This window comes from Typopeltis vanoorti, chromosome 10 (assembly GCF_054136105.1).
Source record: "Typopeltis vanoorti isolate ZY-2024b chromosome 10, IOZ_Tvanoo_1.0, whole genome shotgun sequence".
NCBI classification, from domain to species: domain Eukaryota; kingdom Metazoa; phylum Arthropoda; class Arachnida; order Uropygi; family Thelyphonidae; genus Typopeltis; species Typopeltis vanoorti.
In genome coordinates this window covers 30551172-30579133 of record NC_143558.1, presented here as the reverse complement: position 1 = coordinate 30579133, position 27962 = coordinate 30551172, and the positions used below count along the sequence as shown (strand labels likewise).

Genomic DNA, 27962 nt, shown 5'->3' with positions numbered 1-27962 from the left:
GCAGGGGTGGCCTCTTGTGGGAATGGATACTTGGGAGAAGGGAGACAATGTCAGGTAACATTGAGCCCAGTGGAATCTAGAAGGGATAATGCTGGGTATAGAAACAATGGCATTTATATGCTTTATACTAATGCCAGGAGTATCCGGAATAAGGGAGAGGAATTGGTGACGCAGATAGCATCAGCCTGGCCAAAAATTATTGCAATCACTGAGACGTGGTTGACAGAAGGGGATATAACAACAGGAATAGAAGTCGCTGGGTATAGCATTTTTCGTCAGGATAGGAGGGGAAAGCGTGGTGGTGGGGTACTGCTTATGATAAGTGACGACCTATGTCCTCTAAGAGTGGAGGCTTTCGAAGGAAGTGAGACAAATGATTTTGAGAGCATATGGTGTGAGGTAGAGGTAGGCAAGACAGGATATTTAGCGGGTTCTTGCTACAGACCCAGGAGCACAGAGGATGGGGGCCAGGAGATGTTTAGACAGTTAAGTTACGCAAGTGCAAGAAGAATGATTGTTATGGGAGATTTTAACTACAGTAGTATAAATTGGAGAGAGGAAGATGCATGTAGCAATAGGGGAATGGAATTTCTAGAATTCTTGAGGGACAAATGTCTTAGGCAACATGTAACAGAGGGAACAAGAAGTTCAAGAGTTTTTGATTTGGTTATGTTATCTCAGTTATTATCAACTCTTCTGATGCTATAACCAAATCCAAAACTCTTGAACCTCTTGTTCCCTCTGTTACATGTTGCCTAAGACATTTGTTGTCTTAGGCAACATGTAACAGAGGGAACAAGAGATTGCCTAAGACAGTTGGAGAGAGTGATCATATGGTTTTGACTTGGAAAATGAATAGACATGCAGGAGTATCAAAGAGAAGGGAACTTATGTGGAATTATAAAGCAGGTGATTATAATAGTCTTAGACGTCAACTTCGGCAAGTTTCATGGAGGTAGGAATTGGAAGGCCAGGATATCATTAATGCATGGGAAATTGTGAAAGAATATTTGTTAGCAGCAACGGTAAGTTTTATACCACGAGTGAAGAAGAAGACACATTTTGGAGTAAAGTGGATGACAAACAATATTAAACAGAAATTGCATGCGAAAAAGAGGACATCAGTCACTCTATATAAATATAGAGTGACTGATGCAGAGGGCATACTGGAATTGTTCAATGAACACTTTATTGGAGTATTTCATCCTAGAGGAGTCAGTTTTAATGCTAAGAGGGATAGGGCAAGTTTGAGGTTTAGAGGTACAGGAGGAGAATGTGTTTCAGATACTGAGTACTCTGGATGTCAGTAAAGCTTTGGGACTGGATGGTATTTCACCACGAGTTTTGAGAGAATGTGCTAGGGAACTGACAGTGCCTTTAACCTGGCTTTTCAATGAAAGTCTGGCTGCGGGAAAGGTGCCCAGGGAATGGAAGGAAGGTAAGATAGTGCCATTGCATAAGGGTGGTAACAGACTGGAAGTGTCTAATTATAGACCAGTCTGTGTGTCATCAGTAGTTGTTAAGATCTTAGAGAAAGTAGTGAGAGACCGTATACAGCATTGGGCAGATGAGGGTAATGTTATCTGTGAGAGTCAACATGGATTTGTGAAAGGGCGCTCTTGTTTTAGCAATATGCTAGCCTTTTATAATAAAGTTACAAGAAGATTAGATGAGGGAAAGGCATATACTGCAATTTTCACATGATAAGCTGATATTTAAGTTGCAGCACATGGGTCTGGATGTCAGATTGGTCAACTGGATTCAGGATTGGCTGTTCAGGATAGGTATCAGAGAGTTGTGTATGGTGGGGCAGTTTCAAGCAGGTAGAGGGTTACAAGTGGGGTCCCACAGGGCTCAGTACTAGGACCTATATTGTTTAACCTTTATATCAATGACATTGTCAGTGGATTGCAAGGGGATATTCAGTTGTTTGCAGATGATGCGAAGCTGGGAAGAATTTTCAGTAATAGTGCAGATGTGGTAGCCCTGCATGAGGATTTCAATAAGCTAGATAGATGGACAAATGAATGCGGGGGGGGGGGGGTCAGTTTAATGCAGCAAAATATAAGGTCTTGTGGTTTGGGAAACATCGATGGGATGTTGCATACTCTATTGCAGATGTTATACTGGAGGAAGTAGGGGAGACAAGAGATCTGGGGTTGATGATTGATAGAAACCTGAAATTTAGGGAACATATTGCAAAGATAGTGAAAGTAACACAGAGTATTGCTGCAATAATGAGAAGGACACTGACCTGCAGAGATAAAATGGTTATTATTCCATTGTATAAGACTCTGATCAGACCGCACTTAGACTATTGTTCTCAAGATCTGGCCCCCGATTTGATGAGGATAAATTAACTGTGGAACGGATACAAAGACGGATGACAAAGATGGTTTCAGGACTGTACAATTTTGATTATGAGGATCGGCTGAGGGAATGTGGACTGCAGAGTTTGGTGGATAGAAGGAGAGGTGATATGATCGAGACTTTTGAACTGTTGAGAGGTGGTTACAGGGTTGACACTGGGGAGTTCTTTTGCTTGGTTGAACAGCAGGAAGGAGTGATGACAAGAGGTCTTCCCTGGAAGTTACGAAAGGAAACTCTGAGCAAGAGGGTGAGGAGTGGTTTCTTTGCGTGGAGGGTGGTTGAACCATGGAATGCATTGCCTGATGGAGTGGTGAGAGCGAGAACGGTCAATGAGTTTAAGGAATGGTATGATAGACTTTGTGTTTCTTAGGGGGGACCTCCGACGATGAGTCTTTTAACTCCATGGAGGCCTGAATAATAATAATAATAATAATTTCTTCCTTTCTTTTGTGATCAAATAGAGTTTACTTTGCAGTTTTTCTCATAAACTTCATTTCAGCTCTTATTAATCTTTATTTTATTGTCCAGATTTCACTTTCATACAATAGGACTGGTAGGAGTAATGTAATTGTATACTTTTAATCTAGTTTGTTTTAGAACTAGGTTAGGGTTAAATATAGAGTTAATTATGCCTGTTATTTTTAAATATTTTGAATTTTTAAATTTATATCTTTTTCATTTTCATATGTAATCCTACATCCTAGGTAGTTAAATGAATTCATCTGTTCTAAAATCTTGCTATCTATCTATATTTCTTATAGTTCTTATTGGATCTTGTCCTTTAAAGGACATTGTTTTTGTTGTTTCTTTTGATATTATCAGTCCATAATCTTTTGCTATTTCATTTAAATTTTAAAATGTCTTCCTGTAAGTTATCTTCAGAATTTGTAATTATTATTTCATCATCAGCAAAAAGGAGAGTGTTTAAGTTCACAGTAGGAGAAATTTTAATACCTTGATGGAAATTTTTGTTACATTTTATTATTATTTCATTGAAATAATTATTAAAAAGAGTTGCTGAAAGGAGGACATCTCTGTCAGATTCCTTGATGTATCTCTCTCTCAGATATGATATTCATAATTTAATCTTACTTGTATTTTATTATTTTCATATATATATGATAGCTTTTAGAATGTTATTTGGTATTTGTCTTTCTTTTAATATTTAAATAATTTTTTTTTTAACTTTATCAAATGCTTTTTAAAGTCAATAAATGTAATATGTCTTTTTCTAAATTTATTAATTTTAGGCAAAAATCTGGTCCATTCATGATTGTCCTTTTCTAAATCCATTTTGTACTTCTAAAATAAAGCCTTCAGAATATTTTATTAGTTTGTTATTTAAAATTCTGCTATATATTTTATAACAGGAATTTAGAATATGCTATGGATAGTATTAGTGGTTACTGTGAGTAAGTCATTTATGTACAGGAGAAAGAGAGCAGACGATAGGACAGAGCCTTGAGGCACTTCAGCATTAGTGTCTTAATAGTCATTCATTCCAAACACAATCAAATGCTTAGTGATATCATGAGCAACTGCTTGAGTTTGTCATTTTCAGTGGCATTTGTTCAAAGAATCCATATTATCCATCTTTTATTAGTTGAGAGATTTCAAGGTCACATAGAAGCTGAGTGTGAATTAATTTAGTTTCCATTACTTTAGAAAGTACTGAAGTGAGAAAAATTAAATAGTAATTTGATAGCAAAGATTCATTGCCCTTCTTAAGAATGGATTGAATATAGGCTAATTTCCAAGCTGAAAGATATACAGGGTGTTCGGGATAAATTTGACATATTTATAATTAATTATATTTTTCCGTAAGTTACATGTATTAACACACACTTCTCTTCATTTAAAAGTTTGGACCCTTCTTCATTCATATACAAGATGTCAGAAAGGATGGATAGCTGGAACCCACCTGAATCATGGAAGAGAATAACTTGTATCATGATGATTCGTGCCCGCCATCAAAATAAGGATATTATGACTGCTGCCCAATGCTCCCTGAATACAGTAAAAACAATCAGGCATGAACTAGAGACTTGCAATGGTGACTACGAGGATGTAGCAAGAAGAAAGATCCCTAGCAGACGATCTGATTGCGTTCGTACCGCAGAATTCCTCGCAAATCTGCAGGAACAGGTGTTGAAGAACCCTGGCATTGGAATTCGGGCTTTGTTCGTGGAGTTGCTAACTGGTCAAGCCCTGGATAACAAGGGTAGCCAATGGTAGGCCGTATGTATTGCAGCAGGATTCGGCCCCTTGCCACACCTCTGGGAAAAGTCAAAAATGGTTGTCTGAAAATTTCTACGACTTCACCAGTCCAAATGTTTGGCCTCCAAACTCCCCAGACCTTAACCCCATGGATTATTTTGTATGGGGCGCAGTTGAAAAAGACACCAATCGCACTTCCAGTAATACAAAAGCCCAGTTAATGGATAAAATTAAAACAGTTTTTGCGGCCCTTCCCAGGGAGACTGTAACATCAGCTTGTTCGAGGTTCCAAAGCAGAATTGAAGCTGTGATCGATGCTAATGGTGGTTATTTTGAGTAAATCTTGTTGATAGTATTGTAATTAACTCTGCCTGTAATGTTTTTTTGTCAATTCATTAAATTTAATAGATACAAAGAAGATTTTCTTTTTCCTTACGAAACTGTCAAATTTATCCCGAACACCCTGTATATACCAGTTGAATAGGAAAGAATGAAAAAGTCAACCTAGGATAGGAGTCAGTTCTAGAGTAGGAACTTTCAGAACAATAGGAGAAATTTTGTCAACAGTTTGAATAAGATTTTTTATTTTTCTGATGAAAAATCAAAGGAACACCGAATATTGCAAGTTTATACTGGTAAAGAAGACACTTAACTAAATCATCATTACAAGAGTTAGAGGGCATATAAGAAACCAGAAGATTAGATTGGATTTGGGTAACAATGTAATAGAACCATCTGGGTGCAAAATAATGTCAGTAGGGGTGGATGGACAAAAGTCCAGTAACTTTTGGCAAGAGACCATAAAGCACAACTGTAATGATATTATCATTACAAGAGTTAGAGGGCATATAAGAAACAAGAAGATTAGATTGGATTTGGGTAACAATGTAATAGAACCATCTGGGTGCAAAATAGTGTCAGTAGGGGTGGATGGACAAAAGTCCAGTAGCTTTTGGCAAGAGACCATAAAGCACAACTGTAATGGAACATGATATTATCATTATTATCATCTGACCTCCATGGAATCAGACTCATCATGGGAGGTACACACTATTGCACACAATGCTCATCTAGCTGTGACTTAAATTGATTCGATGTGTCTACATTCACAACACACTCAGACAATGCATTCCACTTGTGGGCGCTAGTGGGTCAAGCGCTACGAACGTGCTTTGAAGAGCTCCTGATTCAGATAAGTTTTACTAGGAATAATTAAGTATATATGCGTAATTGTTTAAGTAAGAGCGGCTGTAAACGTTGTACGCTACCGATATTATTAGTGTGGGGTTTTTTTTTTTTGCTTAAACTAAATACGAAAACGTTAATATTAGACCTAGTAACCTGCAGAGAAAAAAAAATGGCGGCTGCATTGTCATTCCATTATTTTAATTTGGATTTCAGTAGGTTCGTTAAGTGTGAGGTCTGTTATATGTATTCCTTCGATTACATAAATGATTTGTGGATGTTTAGTGTGGATGGAAGAAGGGTGTGTGCGAAATGTGACCTGAACGAGGAATTGATGAATGCGAATATGAAGTTGATGACAGAAAGTGCTAGTACCGATTGTGTCGCGAGTGCACGTTTGAAAGAGGATGGCGAGAAAGACAGGCGAAAAAATGTTAAAAAATCAGGAAAAAAGAAAAAGAGTGATTTGACAACCGTAACAGATGTTAAAAGGGACGAAAGTGAAGCGGAAAGAAATGAAATTGAGAGAACGAATGAAAGTAGAAATGGCGTGGTGCAGAAATCGCAAGTAAAAAAAATCGAAAGAATGAATGATAGTGAAAAAAGAATGATTGATGGCGAAAGTTGGACGCATGTTGGAACGAAAGTACAGAACCAAAGAAAGATGAAAGACAGTAAAAGTGAGAAGAATGATAGCGAAAGTTGGACGCATGTTAGTCCGAAAGTACGGAAACAAAGAAAGATATGTGAGAGTGAAAGTGAGAAGAATGACAGAGAAAGTTGGACGTATGTTGGACCGAAAGTACGGAAACAAAGAAGGATGAATGAGAGGGAAAGTGAGAAGAGAGGGTCGAGAGTTAGAAAGTTAGAAAGATTTAATGATAGAGTGAACACGTCCGAGGTTCAGAAGATGAATTGGATTGGATGAAGCAAGAAATGAAATGGATGCGGAATGAAATTAAGAGAATGCAGGTCAAAACTATTAAAATAAATCATGATGGCATGAAAGAGTTAACAAAAGATGAGCGAGTGGCATTGTATGGCGACTCCATTATTAAAGGTGTGCTAGAGGATAAAATGCACAAGGTATGTTTTCCAGGTGGTAAAATGAGTAGAGTGATTGAGGCATTGAATATGAGGCGGGAACGAGCAAAAGAGTTAATTGTATTAATTGGTACAAATGATTTGAGAGAGAACAAAGAGCATGTCAAAATGAATGTCAGGAGACTGCTTGGAAAGATAAAGGAGAATAGTGTGACAGGAAGGGTGGTCAGTGTGTTGCCTAGGTATGATTGTGGTGAAATGAGGCGGAGAGCAAGGATTATGAATGATATTCTGGCTGAAATGTGTGAGGAGATGGGAGTACAGTTTGTTAATGTGTGGAATGAGTTTGAGGGACGAAGTGAGCTGTATGGGAGCGATGGACTGCATTTGAGTGGTTATGGTGTGAGTCGCTTGGAGAGACTGCTGCTGGAAGGTAGAGAAGTGAATAGAGAGAATGAATCAGATCGAGTTGGGAGTGATGTGGAAGAGCAGGAGAGTAAGACAGGAGAGATTGAAGGAGTGGAAATGAATGTGGAAGTGAGTGGTATGAGTATAGATAATGAGAGAATGGGTGTGCAAGAGGAGCAGGGAAACGGGGAGGCTCAGGGTGGACAGGGATACACAGCGTGAGAAAGGTGGATGCTCCAAGAGGAGGTGAGAGAATGTGTAGGCAGGAAAGTAATGGGATGATCAGGGATCAAAAGGAAACAGATGGAATTGCAAAGGGTTCTAAAATGAAGAAGCAGAAAGGGAAATGGCCCCAGTCCAGCATGGAGAGATCACATCGAGTGAGTGGTATCAGTGGAACTAGCTGTAGATCCAGAAATGAGTTGTTGTGTTTGTATACCAATGCTAGAAGTATAAGAAACAAGGTGGATGAAATGGTTGCACTAATTGCATCTGTGCACCCAGAGATTGTCGGAATAAGTGAGACATGGTTAGATGAGGATGACATCCTGACAGGAATAGAGATGGAAAGGTATGATGTGTTTCGTGTGGATAGAAGGGGTAAAAAGGGAGGGGGAGTGCTATTGATGATAGAGAAAGTGTTATGTCCATACAAGGTAGAGATGCAAGGGGGAAATGGGGCCAGTGGTTTTGAGGCAGTATGGTGTGAGATAGAGGTGAATAGAATCAAATACATGGTGGGATGTTGTTATAGACCTGGTAATGTGGATGGTGGTGATAGTGAAATGTATAGTCAAATAAGCCAAGCAAATAAGAAAAAGGTGATCATTATGGGTGATTTTAATTATGGCAATATAGACTGGAATGAAGAGATAGCAACTGGAAGTAAAGAAAATGAGTTTCTTGAGTTTTTGAGGGATTACTACCTCAGACAGTATGTAACAGAAGGCACAAGAGGATTAAGGGTCTTGGATTTGGTCATCTCATCGGAGGATGTAATTATCAATGAGGTATCAAATCATCCACCAATTGGTGAAAGTGACCATGAGGTGATTACTTGGGTGGTTGCCAGCAGTGCAAGGATCCCTGTGAAAAAAGGGTATATGTGGAACTACAAGGGGGGGTGATTATGAAGAGCTCAGGAGACAGCTTGCAGGTGTAGCATGGAATGAGGAGTTAGCTGGAAAAGAGATCAATGCAGCTTGGGGGATTTTCAAAAAATATTTAGTGGATGCAATGTCTAAATGTATACCACGGGTGAGAAGGTTAAATAAGTTAGGTGTGAGATGGATGAATAAAGAGATTAAGCATGCAATACAGAGAAAAAGGGCATTGTGGAGGCAGCATAAGAGAAGTGGAAGTAACCAATTTCATGAGTTCTACAAAGACCAGGCAAGGAGAGTGACTTGGTTGGTGAGAGTAGCTAAAGAGAGGTATGAACAGCAGTTAGCTAATGAAGCTAAAAAGAATCCTAGGGAGTTCTTTCGATATGTAGCCAGCAAAAGAAAGAATGATTATGGAAGGATGACATTGATTGGAGGAAATGGTATAAAGACAGCTGTTGCAGAATGTGTGGTGGAGATACTTAATGAGCAGTTCATAAAGATCTTTCAATCTTGTGAATGTGACTTCATGGAGAGATTAAGAGCAGTTGCTGATGGGGAGGAGAGACTGACTGTAAGTGAGCAAGAGGTGTTTGGGGAGTTGAGTAGACTAGATGTAAATAAGGCTGTGGGACTTGATAATATATCACTGCGTATTCTGAAGGAATGTGCCAGAGAGTTGACACCTGCCTTGACATATTTTTTTAATACGAGTCTTGCACTTGGTCAAGTCCCTAAAGAGTGGAAGGAGGGAAAGATTGTGCCACTTCATAAAGGAGGTGATCGAACTCAAGCATCAAACTATAGGCCTATCTGTGTGTCAGGTGTTGTGGTTAAGTTGTTGGAGAAGCTTGTGAGAACTAGGATCCAGAGTTGGGTTGACAACAATGGTATAATCTTTGATGGACAGCATGGATTTGCTAAAGGGAGGTCGTGTTTGAGTAATCTACTTACTTATTACAATAAAGTGACTACTTCCTTGGACAGAGGAGAAGGATACACAGTAATATACTTGGATTTCGCAAAAGCTTTTGATAGAGTACCTCATGATAAGTTGACAGTCAAACTAGAGCAGATGGTGTTGGATATTAGATTAGTGCATTGGATTGGAGACTGGCTATCTGATAGGTATCAACAAGTTGTGTATGGGGGTGCAATATCCAGGAAAAGGAAAGTCACTAGTGGAGTGCCTCAGGGATCTGTTTTAGGGCCATTACTATTTAACTTGTATATTAATGATATTGGCGAAGATTTGGATGGAGATATTCAATTGTTTGCAGATGATGCAAAGTTGGGACGAACCATAAAGAGTAGTGAAGATGTTGTGGCCTTGCAAGAAGACTTGAATAAATTGAGTGATTGGGCAAGCAAATGGGGATGTGAGTTCAATGTTGCAAAATGTAAGGTTTTAAAATTTGGAAAACAAAGATGGGATGCAGAATTTATGCTTGGTGAGAATATATTGTTGGAAGTAGAGGAAATAAGAGATCTGGGAGTGATAGTGGATAAGGATCTAAAATTTAGGGGTCACATCGCCAAAATTGTGAAGACAACACAAAGACTTCTGGGAATGATGAGGAGGACACTGACATGTAGAAGTAGGGAGATTCTTGTTCCATTGTATAAGGCTTTGATTAGGCCACACATGGACTATTGTGCCCAGATTTGGTCACCTGGTTTTCAGAAGGATGAAGAGATGTTGGAAAGGGTCCAAAGGCGACTGACTAAGGTAGTTTCTGACCTCTGGAATGTCAAGTATGAGGAAAGATTGAAAAGATGTAATTTGCAGAGACTAGTGGAGAGAAGGAAGAGGGGAGATATGATAGAGACCTACAAGTTGGTAAGGGGTTGCTATAGGATCAATGGTGGAGAAGTTCTACAGCGAATAGTGGGAGATCAGGGGAGAACCAGAGGTCATCCCTGGAAACTGTATAAAGAGGGTGTGAGTAGGGGAGTGAGAGGCAGGTTTTTTCGTGCAGAGTTGTGAATGATTGGAATGCCTTGCCTGAGAGTGTGGTGTCTGCAAGGAGTTTGAATGTGTTTAAGACCCGGTATGATGAGATGTGTGTGAGATAAAAGGACCTCCTAGATGAGTCTTTGACTCCATGAGGTCTTGTTTAATAATAATAATAATAATAACTTACCAACCACTCTCCATTAAAAGAACCTACTCCTCACTCCTCTGCTCATATCCTCCTTATACAGTTTCCAGCAATGGCCTCTTGTTCTACCCTCCCTCCTATTTTTCTATGAAAAATCTCTTCCATATCAGCCTGATAACAACCCCTGACTAGCTTATATGTCTCAATCATATCCCCCACCCTCTTCCTCCTATTCACAAGGCTTTGCAACTTACATTCTCTCAACCTGTCCTCATACTCCACATTCCAAAGACCACTGACCACCTTTGTGAATCTTCTCTGGACCCTTTCCAGCATATCTGCATTACCATGAAAACCATGCAACCAAATCTATGAATAATAATCCATATGAGGCCTGATCAAGGCTTTATACAATGCCATCATAACCTCTCTATTTCTGCATATCAGGGTCCTCTACATCATTGTCATTATTCAATGTGATGCCCTCACAACTTGTGCAATGTAGCCCCTGAATTTCAGGTCCTTGTCCACTATCACTCCTAGATCTCTCATCTCCTCTTCCTTTAAAGTTTCCCCACCATCGTTGCTTACCAAATCTCAAAACCTTCCACTTTGAAACATTGAACTGACACTTCCACTTACCTGCCCATTCATGCAATCTATTCAAGTCCTCCTGTCAGGTCATAACATATGTTTGACTCTGCATTGCTCTCCCTAGTTTTGCATCAACTGCAAACAGCTACATATCACTAGTTAAACCCATCTCCATTATCATCTATGTATATTGTTTATCCTTTGGGCATTTCAGACCACAATCTAGTGTTGATTTCTACCTCCATGGAGCAGTGCTCACACAGCTATTCTCATCTAAATGTTGTTTGGTATTATAAGAATTAGTAGTACTGCAATTGTGATTTCTATGCCTCATTATTATAAGGTTCCAGCTTTTAGACCTTTCAAAATATTATGGTCTCCTGATATATTATTTGGTCTGTAGTTTGCTACCTCCGTCTTGGAGCCACCTTTATGCAATGGTACTATCTTACCCTCTTTACACTCTTTCGCAACCCTTCCACAGCCGAAACTTAGATTGAACAACTTCTACTTGTGCATTCACGTAGTACATGGGCTGATATGCCATTCAGTCCCACTGCTGTGTTCATATTTTTAATATGCTGAATACATCCTGTTCATCTACCTCAATGTTGTTGATATGTGTCTGTGACATCAGCAACTGTAAAATCTTTACCTGGGTGATACACCTTTGCATAATAATCACTCTGCAATCAACTATTTCTTTGGTTCAGTAACCTTCCTACCATCAGAACTGTTTTAAAGTCATCCTGCCAGTCATTATTCCTCTTACTTGCTACATCACGAAAAACCTCTTTTGTGTTAACTTTGGCCTGTTTAGCTAATTTGGCCTTTCTTACCAGTCACCCTTCTTGCTTGCACTTTTTACTGCTCATGAGTATACTAATTACTTTTTTCTTTATATATCCTCCATGGCGTTTTCTTTTTTTGCAGGCTCTTGCTTTATATCCCTTTTCATCCATTTAATTCCAACTTGGTTTATCCTCCTGCCTTTGGGTATGGAATCTAATACTGCTACTCTGAAGCAATCTCTGACCACTTGTCATGCAAGTGGTCAGAGATTGCTTGAAAATATGGAACCATAGAGTAATCCAGCATTGATAAAGAAATCTGATGAGAGGACACCATCCATGATGATATAATGAATGACCAGAGAAGGAATTCCAATCACAAAGGGCAGGAGAAAGATGGTAGCTTGATATAAAGATCTCAATACCAGCGATCATTATGTCTTAGAAAAATCAAGAGTGAGTACATGAGTTTCTCCAAATCTTTCTTTGGCTGTGTCCAAAAGTGGATAAGGTTTGCAAGGAGTCTACTGTAGAACAAGAATGATAGAATCCATACTGGTAATCACTAATTAACTGATAGATCTTCAAGTATTGAAGTTTTTGATGACCATCTCCATTATGTTTAACCCATCAAACTATTGAAGTGAGAAAAATGGGAACAGTGGTTTGATCATTATTATTATTATTATTATCATCATTATTATCCTAAGATCCCATGGAGTCAAAATATCATTGGCTTTTATTTCCCTTTTTAGAGGAAAGTGGAATAATGGCTTGCTTCCATGCTGTTGGGTAGTTGCCAAATGTGTATAATAGTTTCAGTAGGATATAGGATGTGTTAATTCTGGAGCACAAGGTTTTAGCACAACTGGAAGGATACATCTGAATCAGGAAACAATAGCATCAAGGCTATTCACTAATTTTCTGATGTCCTGGAGAAAGATCAGGAGAGTCAAGCTGTGTTTAGTTGTGGAAGGAAATTTGCTTTGGTTATCTAAGGCAAATACCATGGATATAATGAATAGTGATAGAAGTGGTAGTATCAACAATATTCTAGCAGCCAAATGAATGTGATTTTTATTCTTGAAAGGTGAGATTCTCTACAAATTGTTAACGTTTAACTTTGAAGAAGTAGCATACATATAATATTTCAATTACCTGAGATGTATGCTAATATTAATTAATTAATTTTTTTGTATGAATAGGCCTAGCTATCCTTACTATAAATCTGACCATGTTGCCTTCTTACAAAAGGCTGGAGTTCCAGTAATTGACTATGGGTTTGGTGTTGATCAGGCATGTATTTTATATTCTTTTTCCTATATAAAATCATAATGGTTTTATAATTATGTTATTATTCACGACTATTATTTTTCCAGAAATGACAACATATACTAAAATATTAATTATAAAAAATTTTAATTAATACTTTCCTATATTCAGCAGTGTTACATTGCCATCATCAGGGATCACAAAAACAATGATATGTGCATGCAGGCGCTAACACTGGACCAATGAGGCTGAAGAAAGGCAACTAAAGTTGGGCCTCGAGTCCTAAACAGCACCCCTTAGTATGCTGAATTGAGTAGTCTTGGCCACTGGGCTGAAGATCTTAGGATGTATGCTTCCTAAATTTGGGGCAGTCTCATGCATCCAAATTTGTCGAAGTTTAGAAAGTTTTTCAGGGCTGAGGCAGATTTGAGGAATAGCATTTCATATTTGTATTTGATGCAGTGTAATAGAGTGGCCCTCTTCCAGCATATCCTGTGATGGGTATCCAAAAGCATGATCAAGTCTTGAGCAGCTATATTGGTGGAACTAGATGTAGTCTGTTTACAGAAAACAGAAAACCATTTACAGATAACCTATACAGACAGCAGTCACACCACTCCAACAATATGGGATTATGAAAACCCTATATAACAAGGCAAAATTAATCAGTTCTGATAAAAGTGCCTTAACTACCGAACTTGACCATATCCTCAACACTTTCTTAGCCAATGACTACAACCCTCAAAAAATATAAAACCCTGTAACTACAGCTTCCATCTCTTTAGAGCAGAGATTACTCAAGATCTGTCACCATTTCATACATCCAGAGCACATCTGAAAAACTGACAAAAATCCTAAAAACAGCTTGCAGACCACCTAGAAAATCGGCATCTCCTGTCCCTTGCAGTTGCAAACTGTCCTCCTATGGCCAAACAGGCAGAGCAGCCAATATCCGAATTTCTGAACACAAGGTCTACATCCTATTCTGCCAATACAGCCACTCAGGACTTGCTGACTGTGCTTTGGACACTCAAAACAGGATTTACTGGAAGAAAGCCACTCTATTTACACTGCAGCTAATAAAACTATGAAAGGCTATTCTTCAAATCTGCTTCAGCCCTGAAAAGCTTTCCAAACCTCAACAAATTTGGGTGCACACGAGACTGCCCCAAATTTGGGAAGCATACATCTAAGATCTTCACCCAGTGGCCAAGACTACCCAATTCAGCCCACTAAGGGAGGGGGATGCCATTTAGTAACACTCCTCCTCCTTGAAAACACAATACCATTTCATTCTGTTCCTATAACTATATCATCTTCAGTAACTAAGTTTCACAGATAATTTTTTGGCCAAGTTGAACTGATCAATGCCAAAAACCTCTCCTCTTTATTTCTGATGCTTCTGGCATTTGTATAGGAAATCTACACTCAGGATTGCATGATCATTTCTATGCTCAAACTCATTTGTCTCAGATTTGGCTGAACACATGCTTGACTGCATCTCCCCTTCCTCCCCATCATCTCTAATTTTCTTGATTTTGAATTTCCTACTTCTTATTAAACAATTTTTACAAGCATCTTACTCCAGAACATTTAAATGCAATCCATCAAGCATATTGGGTGCCTATGTGGTGTAGTTGGTGAGACATTTGGTTTGTGAAGTTGGTTGAGGCTGTAAACAATGGTTTCCTGACTTCCCAATTTAAACAGATAGGCTGAAAGTTTGCATAAGGCATGGATGTTTGTAAAATCTGCAATGGAGCTTTTCAAGAGAGCTGTGAAGCTTTGAGTGCGAGTGTGTCATTTTTAATAAAAATAATTTCCCATACACAGTATGGGAAACCAACCAACCTCTTGTGTATGGGCCAAACATAAATATATATATGTAAATATTGCCAGCCTAGTTGACCAAGTGGTTAGCATATCCACTCTCCAGCCAAAAGGCTGCGGGTTTGAATCTCGCCGTGGGCATGGATGTTTGTGATTGTTTGTGGAAATACTAGTAGTGTTGATGGACGGTTGATGGTGTTGGTGTAGTTGCTGTTCATTGTAGTTAGTGGATTGAGTGGTGGAGACAGAGTTGTAGAAGAGATGTTCTCCCTTGATGAGTCTATGGACTCCCTGGAGGTGTCATATAATAATAATAATAATAATATATACAAAGTTCTTCCACCCCTCATATTTACCCCTGACATCTATAAACTGCACTCCATTCCTCCTGCATGGTCTCCTCATTGATTCATTTGCAATTGTGTATAAAATTACTACCATTTTACTGCTTTATATGGCATAGCAACAGGTAAAAGAGGTTATGTTGGATAACACAAAAGAGATTTTTTTCATTAATAATCAATAGCAGGAAAAAACATACTTTAAATTCAATAAAATTATATGGCAAGAAACAGAATAAGTAGTAGATATTTTACTTAAATATAAAGAGCCAATAGGCTTCACTTTGGCAATGTAATATTATTTAAATTAAGGGGATATTAAATCCCACATTGTTTCAAAACTGAATAAGAAACTCAAAGATCGGAATCAAAGAGTTTCATGCTGAATATAGTAAACTATAAAAGTATAGGTGAATACTGGCGTAAGCTAAAGCACTTAGTACAAACTAGAGCAACTCGTAGCAAAGGTGGGTAAAGTAGGTATTTGCTTAGAGTGTGATGTGTTGAAATGAAGATCATGACACTACTATGAAGATAGTGACACTACAATGGACTTCCATAAGGAGTCATTTGGCTCTATGCAGGTTGATGAATAATAACACATTCTAGTAGATAGGCTTATACATTGGTAACTCATAACTATTATTTTTCAGGAAATGATAATATATAGTAAAATATTAATTATAGAAAACTTTAATTAATACTTTTTTATATTTCAGCAATGTCACATTGCCATCATCAGGGATCACAAAAAACAATTATATGTGCACACAGGCACTGACACTGGGCAAATGAGGCTGAAGAAAGGCAATTAAAGTCAGGCCTAGAGTCCTCAAACCATTTTCTATACATGTACAGCTAACATCCTTCTCTTGCAGTCCCTTATACCATGATACTGTTCCAAGTTGCCTTCAAGTTTGTCATAATCACTGGCTCTGCAGTTTCACGCATATCCCTTAGCTGAAAATTCCACATGTTAAGTCACCTCCCAAATCAAGATTGCCTGGTTACTCTCCTCAAGTGGATGCAAAGTGACTACTCTGATTTTGAACAAATCCCCCTCCCCCATGCTATCACCAGATCCAAGACTCTCATACATCAGATTCCCTCCATCATATGCTGTTTTATGTAATTTTTAATTACCTATGTAATTTTTTAAATTATCTCTTAGTAGCTGCATAAATTCCATTTCCTTTCTCCTATAGTGTTTCCTCCTTCCATAAATAAATAAATTCCGTGTGATGGTGCAATGACAGTGAGTCCCCTTTTACAGGGAGGTATGGCACCATCTAGTCCCCCCAAAATTTTATCTGGGCTCTGGAACCGGCATACCTGACGAATCAGGCTTATAGCTGGGTCAGTATTCCTAACTGTAATCCATGTGTTTTCACGGGGCCAGTTTGCCTGCTTGCGGGATGAAAAACCATAGATAAAATGACGGAAACCCTGCTGTCCACGCCCAAGACTGGCTAACTTGGCTATGGCTGAGGAAGATCCTTAAGCTCCTCACGTCATCGATGGGAATCGAACCTAGGACACTCCTTCCCCAGGTATATGGTTGTAAAGCGCAAAGCCACTAGGCTAACCGCATGGACTCCTCCTTCCATTATATATATATACCCAAAGTTCAAATCTCCCATAGTTAATATTTTTCCTGCTTCCACTAGATTAATTTGCCAATACATGTCACCTACATCTTTTTTTACACTTAAGCTCTGTATCAGCAATTGACTATATATATATATATATATTCTATTGGCCTGCATCTCACAGTTTCAAATGCACCACTTCCCACAAACCCTCTTTGCAGGTAAATTTTTACTCTTGTTTATTGCGATTCTTCTGCTATTATGATCAAAATCTCCTTCCATCCTTTTCTCTCTGATCTCCATGAGAATACAATATCCCTTACATTATATCCCTGTATTATTTTTCTTCTTTTTAATAACAATATTTTTTGATCAAGTACAACTAAGCAATGCCAATAATCCTCACTCTTAATTCATTCTTATTCTTAATAAAAATAAACTGCAATATTTCCATGGGTCAACACCCTTGCATTTTATAATGACCTAATCAGATTCAAGACCTGAGAAAGTACAATCATATTTTTTTTTTTATTATTCCCATTCTCACACTAACTTCAAGGGTGTCTTGCACATTCACTCACCTGCAGGGGCATGCCAGTAGTGTCTAGCACCTGTGTGCAAAACTTTAGTTGGCCCCCCTATACCCAGTAGCATGCCAGTAGTGTCTAGCGCCTGTGTGCAAAACTTTAGTTGGCCCCCCTATACCCAGTAGCATGCCAATAGTGTCTGGTGCCTGTGTGCAATACTTTAGTTGGTGCCCCTATCCCCCCCCCCTCCAATAAGAAAATCACTTTAAAAAAACGTTTTTTTTAAAGTATTTCCTCCGCTTTGGTGCCTTTACTATCCTGGTGCCTGTGTGCATCGCACACATTGCACATATGGCGTTGGCGCACCCCTGCTCACCTGCATCTTCCCTAAGAAATCTAGTTTCTTGATTTTGCATGTTCAGTCTCTCAGTGTACAACACTTTCTCCAGACACCTAACTCCAGATTTGTCAGTCATATATAAGATTTTCATCAATCAAATTCCTATACATTACAAATAAAAACTGCTTATCATTCCACCTGTATAACAACATAAATATTGACTCATTTGACTGATTCCCCCTCTTCTCGGTTTGTTCTATTTGGAGGGGATCTCTTTCCCTCTTTTTTTGTCCTTCTTTTCTTTTTTCTTCAGTAATATCCTATCCCCCTCCCCCCTCCCCCACCTCTCTCTCTCTCTCCATACCTGTCACATTTGAAATCATAGGTCTACTGGAGTGAATGTGCAACAGTTTTTTCACATCCTTATCCAGCAAACCTCTCATTATAGAATAACAATATATATTAATTAGATTAATTAGATAATAATTAATTAGGAGTAATTACTTTGAAAAACTGCTGAATGAAACAAGCAGTGATGACAGCACAGTGATAAAAAACACTGACCAGGCATGCAGTCAGGAATACATATCCATACTTGAAGTAGAAAAAGCCATCAAAGGCTTGAAATGTGGAAAGGCAGCAGGAGTAGATGATATTTGACCAGAAATGCTGAAGTATGGTGGTATAAAAGGCTTACAGTGGCTGCACTGCATAGTTCAGAAAACTTGGACAGAGGGAAGAATTCCCGATGATTGGAGTAGAGCTCTCATAGTACCCATATATAAAAAGGGAAATAAAACTGAATGTGAGAATTACAGAGGTATTTCCCTACTGAGTGTTCCTGGCAAGATCTATGCAAGTATACTTGAGAAACGGTTGAGAAGAATTGTGGAAGAAAAGCTTGGTGAAGAAGCTAGATTCAGGCCAAATAGAGGCTGTCAGGATCAGATCTTCACTTTACGACAAATAGTCGAGAAAGCATGGGAATATAACAAAGATCTTTATTTAAGTTTTGTCGATTTGGAAAAGGCATATGACAAGGTGCCAAGAGAGAAGCTATTCAATACGCTGCAGTTATATTGGTGTCAATGGGGCATTATATCAAACAATACTTAGTCTTTATTTGAGTTGTAAGTCAGCAGTTAGAATTGAAGGAAGTACAGGAAGATGGTTTAATGTTAAATCTGGTGTGAGACAAGGATGTACATTATCCCCTCTGTTATTCATTATCTGTATGGATCACATTATGAAGGAAAGTGGTATTAAACCTGATATTAAAATTGGAGATGTTAATGTCAGCTCTTTGCTTTATGCGGATGATGTTATACTTCTAAATAAATCCACTACGAGTCTGCAAGATTCTCTGACTAAATTGAATAGCTGTTATAATAGATATGGTATGAAGGTCAGCAATAAAAAGACAAAGACAATAAAAATAGGCAGAATCATTGAAAATGTCAACTGTGTTGTGAATGGAGAACCTGTGGAACAAGTAAAACATTTCAGCTACTTTCAGCACAATTTTTACTGAAGATGGTAAATTAAATATAGAAATAGACAACAGAATCAGCAAAGCTGGTATGGTGGGAAGTCAAATGAATAAATTCATATGGAATAAGAGAGAAATTAGTCGGAACACTAAATTAGCTGTATACAAGACAGTGTTCAAACCAGTTTTAACTTATGGATCTGAGAGCTGGGTCAGAAGTAAAACACTTGACCAAAGACTAGAGACCGCAGATATGAGAGTCCTGAGAAAGATTAGATGTGTGAACAGATGCCATCAATGGCAATATCATATTAAAAATGAAAATATTAGGAAAGAACTTGACATTGTCAGCATCCAGGAATGCATTAGCAGAGCTAATATCAGGTGGTATGGTCACTTAAATAGAATGGGAGAGGAAAGATTAGCAAAACAAGTGTTCTCTGCCAGGTTGGCAGGAAAACGACCCAGAGGAAGACCAAGATATAGGTGGATTGATACGTTACAAAGTGCCTTAGACGATAGAAATATAAGATCTGATAATGTTGGAGTCTTGACAAGTAACAGACTGATTTGGAGGAAAATTGTAGATAGGAAGTTAGTAATGATGTAATTTTTTCATGTAGTACTGTCATATCCTGTACACCCCTTGAGGGTACATGGCAGGAATTTGATGATGATGATGATGATGATTATGCTCCCTCTCTTTCATATTCCCTTTTCTTTCTGCTTTGCTATACCACTGACTAGACACTTTTCCAGTCATGTGAGCTCATGGCATGGTTAATTATGGTGTCATTTCCTGAATACTATTCATAAGCATAAATAATAGTGCAGAAAACATTTGCATAGCATAAAATTTAATTTAGCAATGTTTCTCAAGAGACCACAAAATGCTACCATATATTTAAATAATATCTCAGCTTAATAATTAAGGGGATACACATCCCTTGTTGTTCAATTGCCAGTAAGCAAGATTGAGATCTCTAAGATCGAGAACTACGAATCTATGAGTTTCATATATACTGAAAAACTATCGGCGAATCCAAGTGTGATGACCACTTGGTAGTACAACACCAAGGCAATGCAAAGCAAAGGTGAAGCAAGCTCCCTCACTATCCTTACTGGCAGTTGAACAACAAGGGATTTGTATTCCCTTAATTATTATTAAGGATGCCAGAAAAATAGCCATCTGGCTTTTAATTTATGTTATAATATCTCAGCTTGTATACATCCAACAATGTTACAGTCTTCTTACTCTCTCTCTGGACCACTCTGCTCTCACTTCACCAGACACTTCTTCGGTCTCTCATATGAAATACTAAGTATAAGCATATAAGCATATATAACAGAGCAGGAAACATTGGCATAGCAGAAAAATTTAATCCAGTTGTGTTGAAGAGACAGCAAAATGCTACCATACTTTAAAAAATATGTGGTCATGAATAACCGACAATTTTACAGCTGTGCTGAAATTGATCTGACCTCAAAACAGTAATGTACCTATCTCTTCTGCTAGATATTTCTGTCATTGAGTGGTTTGAAAAATGATCATGAAATTAGCCATCTTCAGAGCAACTTCAATCTTCAGATCATAAAACATTCAAATACTCTTGGAATATATTAGAATGTTATGATGAGGTAGGTTGACTTGATGCCCATATAGGCATCAAGACAGTATCTAAGAGTCCATCAAAATACTCTGAGATATTTCTGTTCCAGGAGAGGATTTAAATTGCAATCATATACCTTTGAAACCATGTTGTGCTTGATACTAAATAAGGGTTAGTTTTTTAGTGATAGTATGATATTAAAAAAAAATTCTTTTAGATAGCTGAATATTTTTTAATATTTTATGTTAAGAATTGCATTTTTTTTTTGTTTCAGCATATATATCCTGTTTCCGTGTACCCTGCTTACCATACAAAGTATGACACATTTTACTTGATGGAAAAATTTATTGATCCAGAATTTAAAATCCATTTGTCATGTGGTTGGATGGCTGGCATTCTAGCAATTGTGCTTAGTGTACCTACTATTATACCCTTCAGTCTTATGTACTGGGCTGATACATTACATAAGGAATTAACTTATCTAGAGTTGGCTGGAGTAGAGAAAGAACTCAGGAAGTACAATATATCATTAGGTATGTAGAATAAAAAAATCTGAAGCACTTTAAAGTTATAGGTCTGGTGATAAAATTTAACTATACTTGATAGTTATAGCTCATTTAAATACCTCATACCATAATGCTCCATGAATACATGAGCATTATAGTATGCAGTTGTGGTATTCAGTTTAAATAAGACATCTGTGCAGTTTTTAAATTATTATTTTTATTTTCCTGACTACCATGCAGTCACAAGACTCATTGCAGGAGGTCAACACTAGTGAACACAAAGTCTATCATACAACTTCTTAAAATCATCCACAGTCTACTCATGCACCACCCTCTCAGGAAATGCATTCCATTCTCCTACCACTCTCCATGCAAAAAATTTACTTCTTACCCTTTTACTCACTACCTCCTTTTACAACTTCCAGGGATGGCCTCTTGTCCTTGTTCCTTTCCCTCGTACTATCATATGTAAAATCTCCTCATTGTTAATATGATGAGCCTTCAACAGCTTAAATATCTCTGTCAGATCCCCCCTTTGCCTTCTACTCACCAAACTCTGCAGTCCACATGCCCTCAGTCTATCCTCATAATCAATATTATACAGTCCTGATATCATTTTTGCTAACCATCTCTGCGCCCTCTCCAAGGTTACTTCATCTCTTTCAAATCCCTGTGACCAGATCTGAGCTCAGAAATCCATATGCGGTCTGATCAAAGCGTTATACAATGGGACCAGCACATGTTTATTTCTTGTGGTCAAACACTGTTGCAAGTTTATTTTTCACTTGGTTGGAGTATAATAAATTTAGTTTAATCCTTTATCCAAGTGTGGGCAAACAAAGTTTGTGCCTGAAAGTATCTTCAGGACTGGGGTAAGGTGGTACAACACCAGGGCAACTCGTTGCAAAGGTGGAGCAAGCTACCGACACTCCTGTCTCAGTATCTCCTATAATGCAAAACACATCTCCTTGCAGATATGTCTAATGTTATGCATTAAGGGAAGGGCTACTACCTAGACTAGTTTCGACCTTTATTGAGGTAGAATGGGAGTTCATGTCTCTCATCATTGGCCTTTGGAGAATAAAGCATGCTGAGGGTCAGCAAACAGTAAGAGAGGAGGATAATGAAAGGTAGAGTAGGATAGTAGGAGGTAAAAGAGGCCTCAGTCAACCTGTTTAGCCTTATTTGGCTAATTGGTCTGTAACACGTATTCTCAATTTATCTGAGAAAAAAAAATTTAACCATAAAAAATTTTGACTAAAGTTCACTTATAAATTTATCCAAATTAATAATTTTGTCAGTTATCTACGAAGGAGATCTATTGACCCTGTTTTGAAACAGTATTTTTTTTTTTTTTTAATTACATTAAAAATTAAAGGACTTGAGGTCCGGTTAGTTGAACTGAATGGGAACGTATTGAGGAACTTACAAACCTGGTACCACTGGGACTTAGAATGGGGTAGAAGACTGGCCCGGGAGATGCCGCTCACAAGGAGCAGCACCGCCTCGCAGTAAGCCTTCGCAGCCCGGGTTCTCAGATCTACCCCCCTTGTTTGGAGTAAAGGAAACCGTGCCAGCGAAAGCTTTGTGGCGAGGAAGAACAGAGTGGTTGTTACTTTTCCTAGGGAGAGTTAGGTGGAGTTTTGGAGATACTAAAGAGATATACAGGGCTTGATGCGTCCCTGTATAAGAAAGCATATTTTCGGTGGTTTGCAGTATCTGTTCACAAATTTAAAGTCTCCTAGTAGATGTCTCTCTTGTGCAAGAAATTTGGGTAGGTAAAAAAAGAAACCTTTCCTTATTCTTGCGTACATTAAATTTACGTCCTGTACCTGGGATTTTTTCCGTACCTTCCAGATGTGATACTTTAAGACGTTAATTAAAAAAATGGCAAATTTTTGGGTCTTGTTGACTGGTGGCGGGAATTGCAGGTGTATGACCTCTTCTAGTGATAGCATCGGGATTCCCAGTGCTGTGCTCAGTCTTTGCCAGATGCATTGGGCTGGTGGGCAAAAATAAAAAAAATGCTCCACCGTTTCCACGCCCCGGCAGACATCACAAAAGGGATCGCACGGACTGGGTACGTACCTAGATTTAACCTGTTTCACCGGGAGCCGTCCATAAGCTATTCGCCAGGCCAGATCCCGATGAAAAGGCTGTCCCCAGCTATTCTTGATGTTTTTAAAGAGAATTTCATTGTTTGTCCCGAGGTTTGGTGTATCACGCCTGGAGAGTTGGAAGAAATCCCAGTATACTGCATTGGATTTGTGTGTGAGGATTTCTGTTCCTTTGTCTCTAAGTACTGTAAGTGATTTTACTAGTGTGCGGTACCACTTAGGCACAACCCTTGCACGGGGTCCAGCATAGTCCGTGGTTCCAAAGAGGGGGAGGAAAAGTCCTATAAAATATCTAATTAGGAGGCCTGAAATGTGGTTTGAGTTTAAGGCCTTCCGTACGGTTTTGAATGTATTTGCATAAAGCAAGCTTTTGAGATCAGGCAGAGCATACCCCCCTTCTTCATGTTTTAGTTGCAGGTATTGTTTTTTAACCTCATGTTTTTTTTCATTCCAGAAGAAATCTAAGAGTTTTTTGGATAATTGGTTTTCTTGTAGCAGTGTGATGCCTGTGATATTGACTGTGCATGAGCATTGGGGTAATGATTGTTTTTATCACTGTGGCTCTGCCATAAAAGGAGAAAAAGGTCGGTTTGAATAGACTTATCCTTTCCGTACTTATTTCCTGTAATTTTGTAACTGGTAAAGCTAGCGACTCAGAAAAGGGAACTCCTAGTATTGTTAGCGGCTGCGTATGCAGCGTTAAACCGTAGGGAAGTCCAGTGTTATGGAAATTTCCAAAATTTTTAATTTTAGTTTTTTGTGCATTAACTCGGAGACCACTGACTATGCTGAAGTTTTGCAGTATGTCAAGATAGATGCAGATAGACTCAGAGTCTCTGAGTGTGGCCACTACATCATCTGCATATGCTACTATTTTGCACTGTCTGGAGACTTGGGGCAGTGGAATACCATTAATTGCAGGGGTGTTCTCTATTCTTTGGATGAGGGGTTCTAATGCTAGGGAAAAGAGAAGGGGGCTTAGTGGGCAGCCTTGCCTAACCCCTCTCTTTATACGGATTGGTTCTGTCAGAAACCCATTAATAGACAGTTGTGTCGAGGCCTCCGCGTACATGTTTAATTGTACGCCGAAGTATCGGGCTTATGCCTATTTTTTTAGAGTGTCCTGTAAGTACGTGTGGTTGACGCTGTCGAATGCTTTTTCCAAGTCGGTGGAGAGAAGTGCCAGGGGGTATTTTTTTTCCTTGGCCAGTCTGATTAGGTCTCTTAGCAGGAAGAGATTAAATTCCATAGATCTACCTGGGATTCCATAGACCTGTGAACTTGTTATTATGTTTTCTATTCCACCCTTAATGTGTGTACAGATAATTTTTGCGAAACGTTTATAGTCTAAGTTAGTTAAGGAGATGGGACGCCAGTTATTTGACAAGGTCCGATCTCGGTCTTTTTTATGGATAAAGATTGTATAGCTCTTAGCGAATTCCTCGGGGATGTTTCCCGAAGTGAGGAATTCGTTAAAGATCTTTACTAGTGCTGGCCGTGCAAGGTCCCAGATCAATCTATAGAATTCTATCCCCAGTCCGTCTGGCCCTGGGGTCTTTTTTTGTCTTCATCGTTTTACACGTAGCTTTTATTTCAGCTGCAGTTATCGGCCTGTCATGCAGGGCACTAAGATGCTCAGGAAAATGTTTGACGTCCCACTCACTGAAGTCATCCGTGCCCTGCTAGTCAGCAAAGATGCCGAGATACTGCTGGTGAAAATGACGGAGTATTTCATGGGTTGAATTTAGAATCTGGCCTTTCTCCTCGATCTGGTAAATCGTTCTTTCATCGTTTGCTGCCACCCATTGTTGATTGTAGAATGCGGCGGATTGTGTTTCCAACTTTCTGAGATAGAGTCTCGTGCGAAAATCGAGGTCATCGACTCTACTCTGCCGCTCTTGCTGCAGCTCTATTTCTACCTGTCTGATAAGATGTCCGCAGGGAACTCCGTTCCGTTCGTTTGTCTGGTACCAGCCGAGTTCCCTGTAGAGATCCCTCAGCCGTTTACGTTGTTGGTAGATACTTTTGTGCCCACATTTTTGAAACAGTTCCCTAGCCCGCCACTTAAAGTGCAGCCAGTTTTCCCAGTCCCAGTTGGTGTTTGTCCATTCATCACAGAGTTTCTGTAGCTGGTCACTAAAAAGACTGGGAAAGGTAGGAGGGAGCCTCCAAGGACCTCTGGCTGTTTCCATAACCTCTGGGAGTGTAATTTTTAAAATGACCAATTTGTGGTCTGTTGACATGTTGTGTGCTGTGGTGTGACGTATCCTTTGAACATACTGTTCCAAGTTTTGGGACACGTACACCCTATCTAGTCTCGGCGATATCTGGCCGCGGCACCACGTTGTTTCTACCTTTGATGGGTTATTCCTCCTCCAGACATCGACGAGATCAAAATTTACACAGCATCTTTTTAGAGCGGCGGTTCCGCCAGTTCCGGAGTTTGCATTCCCGCCTACTTTGTCCAAACGTGTGTCTTCCACACAGTTCCAGTCCCCGGCTACTATTAGGTATTCTGCTCCTAGGAGGTAGTTTTCAAGGGCAGAAAACTACCTCCAGTACTTCCAGTCCACCGTTATTAGACGTCCCATGGCGTCCTTCTGGACGTTGAAGAACTCCCCCGCGATTGGGGGGCGAATTAGTATCCCCACCCCTCGCGAGTGAGCATCCCAAAAGCACCAGTAGCTGGTGACCGGGTAGCTTCTCGAGAAGTTCTCCACGTCCCAATGCTTATAAAAATGGGTTTCTTGAATCAGGAGGATATTAATTTTGTACCTTAACATTAGCTTCCAGACAGTGTTTTGCGCGAAGGGGTTGCATAAACCGGTGGTGTTTAAAGTGGCTATTTTAAAATCCATGTTGGTGTTTGGAGGAAGGGGGGGGGTTGTCTGTTTGTTGCTCTACATGGTCCACCTGTGATTCACTATCGGAGCTGCTTGGAATATCCATAACGAGGTCGTTTTGAAATTCCATTTCTGTGACGCTATAAATGTCCGTGCTGCAGATATGTGGATGGGATTCTGCAGGTTGGTCCGCTACTGGGGATAGGTTTCCTGGCTTTGTTACCACCTCCTCAAGGGGCTGGGTGCCTTCGCATTGGCTTGTAGTTTGGATGTTGTCCATTTCATCTTCTGATGAGAGTAGGCTGCTTTGTTTAGCCTTTTTTGTTTCTTCTGTTTCTGTTTCTCTTGTGCACTTTGTTGGAGTGCTGGTTGTTACAACTTCTTCCTCTTTATTGCGGGTTTCGAAGTTGGCTGTTTTGTCCTTGATGTGGTGGGTTGCCCTGGGTGTCTTACCCGTTACGGGTTTCATGGAGGTTGTGTTTTCTGCTAATGTTTCTTTTTCGGTCTGTTGCCGGAGCTCTGGAAAATCGCTCCCTGATGATACCTCAGGTTTACCGAGGGGTATAGACCTGACCGGTATTATGGTCCCTCCAGCTGCTTCTGAAAGTGTTTTGTGCGAGCACGTGTCCACTTTATGGGTCAAGTCCCCACATTTAAGACAGGCTTCTGTGCAGTTTACTATTTTGTGCTTTGTTGATTTGCAATTTCTGCACTGTAGTTTTGGGCATTCTGACCCTAGGTGATCCTCAGAGTCACATCGGAAACACAATCTTTTAACACCCGGGTAGTTGACCATGACCCTTGTTTGGCCCACTAAAATGAAGTTGGGAACTTCCTTTTTCATATCCATCTGTATTTCAACGTCGCCTGTTTTCCAGCCTTTGTAATCTGCATGTTCAAATGCTTTGATATTAATAATATCGCCCCATTGGCTAAAAAATTTCTTGACGTTGTCTTCGTTTTCCAGGTATTCCAAGGGAAATCTGGTTATTCTTAACGTTTTTCGTAAACTCCCTATTAACACAGGTTTAATCGTTTGTTCTCTAATAATTTGCTTCTTGTTTGGTCATTTTTGACTACAATTTGGAATCTTTCTTTTGAGTACAGTGTGAAACCGTATATGTTTTCACCCCTACTGTATCTATCAGAGCTTTCACTAACGTCCGCTCATCTGGGAGCTGCTTGACCTCGATGCCAAGCGTCCTGGTTCGGGGAAAAAAGTACGGCATTGTTGAGGGAAAACCTAACTACTGGCTGTAGAAGGGGGGGTAAAGGAGGGCAAAGTCGGGGAAAGCCCGGTGTCCCTCACAACAAACGAAGAGATACCAGAAGGAATGGGTAAAAGAGCCAATAATAAGAAAAAAAGGTCTTACCAACGGCGAGGTACTTCTGTAGAAAGTGAGCATGGAGCTCTCTCCTCGGGCCGCGGGAACTGGATCCTCTTTTGGGCTGGTAGGCACAGGCTCTTTCTTCTTCGAACTGGAACTGGAGCTCTCTTTCACGTCTTGGCGAATAATGCTGCGAGAACGATCTCTTTGGCTTAGAACAGAGGTCTCGTCAGTGGGAGCTAGGCAAGGCAGGACTTCAATTGTGTAGGTATCTTGCTCCACCTTTGCAACTAGTTGCCCTGGTGTTGTACCACCTTACCCCAGTCCTGAAGATACTTTCAGGTGCAAACTTTGTT

At 39.4% G+C, this 27962-nt stretch overlaps 2 protein-coding genes across 2 annotated transcripts in view; both read left to right on the top strand.

Annotated features, from left to right (window-relative positions):
* Positions 1 to 13149, top strand: part of LOC150102300 (uncharacterized) — a 74722-nt gene extending 61573 nt beyond the window's left edge. Inside the window, exon 7 of the mRNA XM_090399554.1 lies at positions 13020 to 13149. Coding sequence (XP_090255680.1) covers positions 13020 to 13149 — 130 coding nt within the window. The remainder of the gene's footprint in view (positions 1 to 13019) is intronic.
* A 7970-nt stretch (positions 13150 to 21119) lies between these two features.
* The window catches only part of LOC150102299 (putative N-acetylated-alpha-linked acidic dipeptidase), a 52601-nt gene continuing 45758 nt past the window's right edge, over positions 21120 to 27962 (top strand). The window contains exon 1 of the mRNA XM_090398620.1: positions 21120 to 21345. Within this exon, the coding sequence (XP_090254746.1) occupies positions 21147 to 21345 (199 nt within the window). The 5' untranslated portion in view covers positions 21120 to 21146. The remainder of the gene's footprint in view (positions 21346 to 27962) is intronic.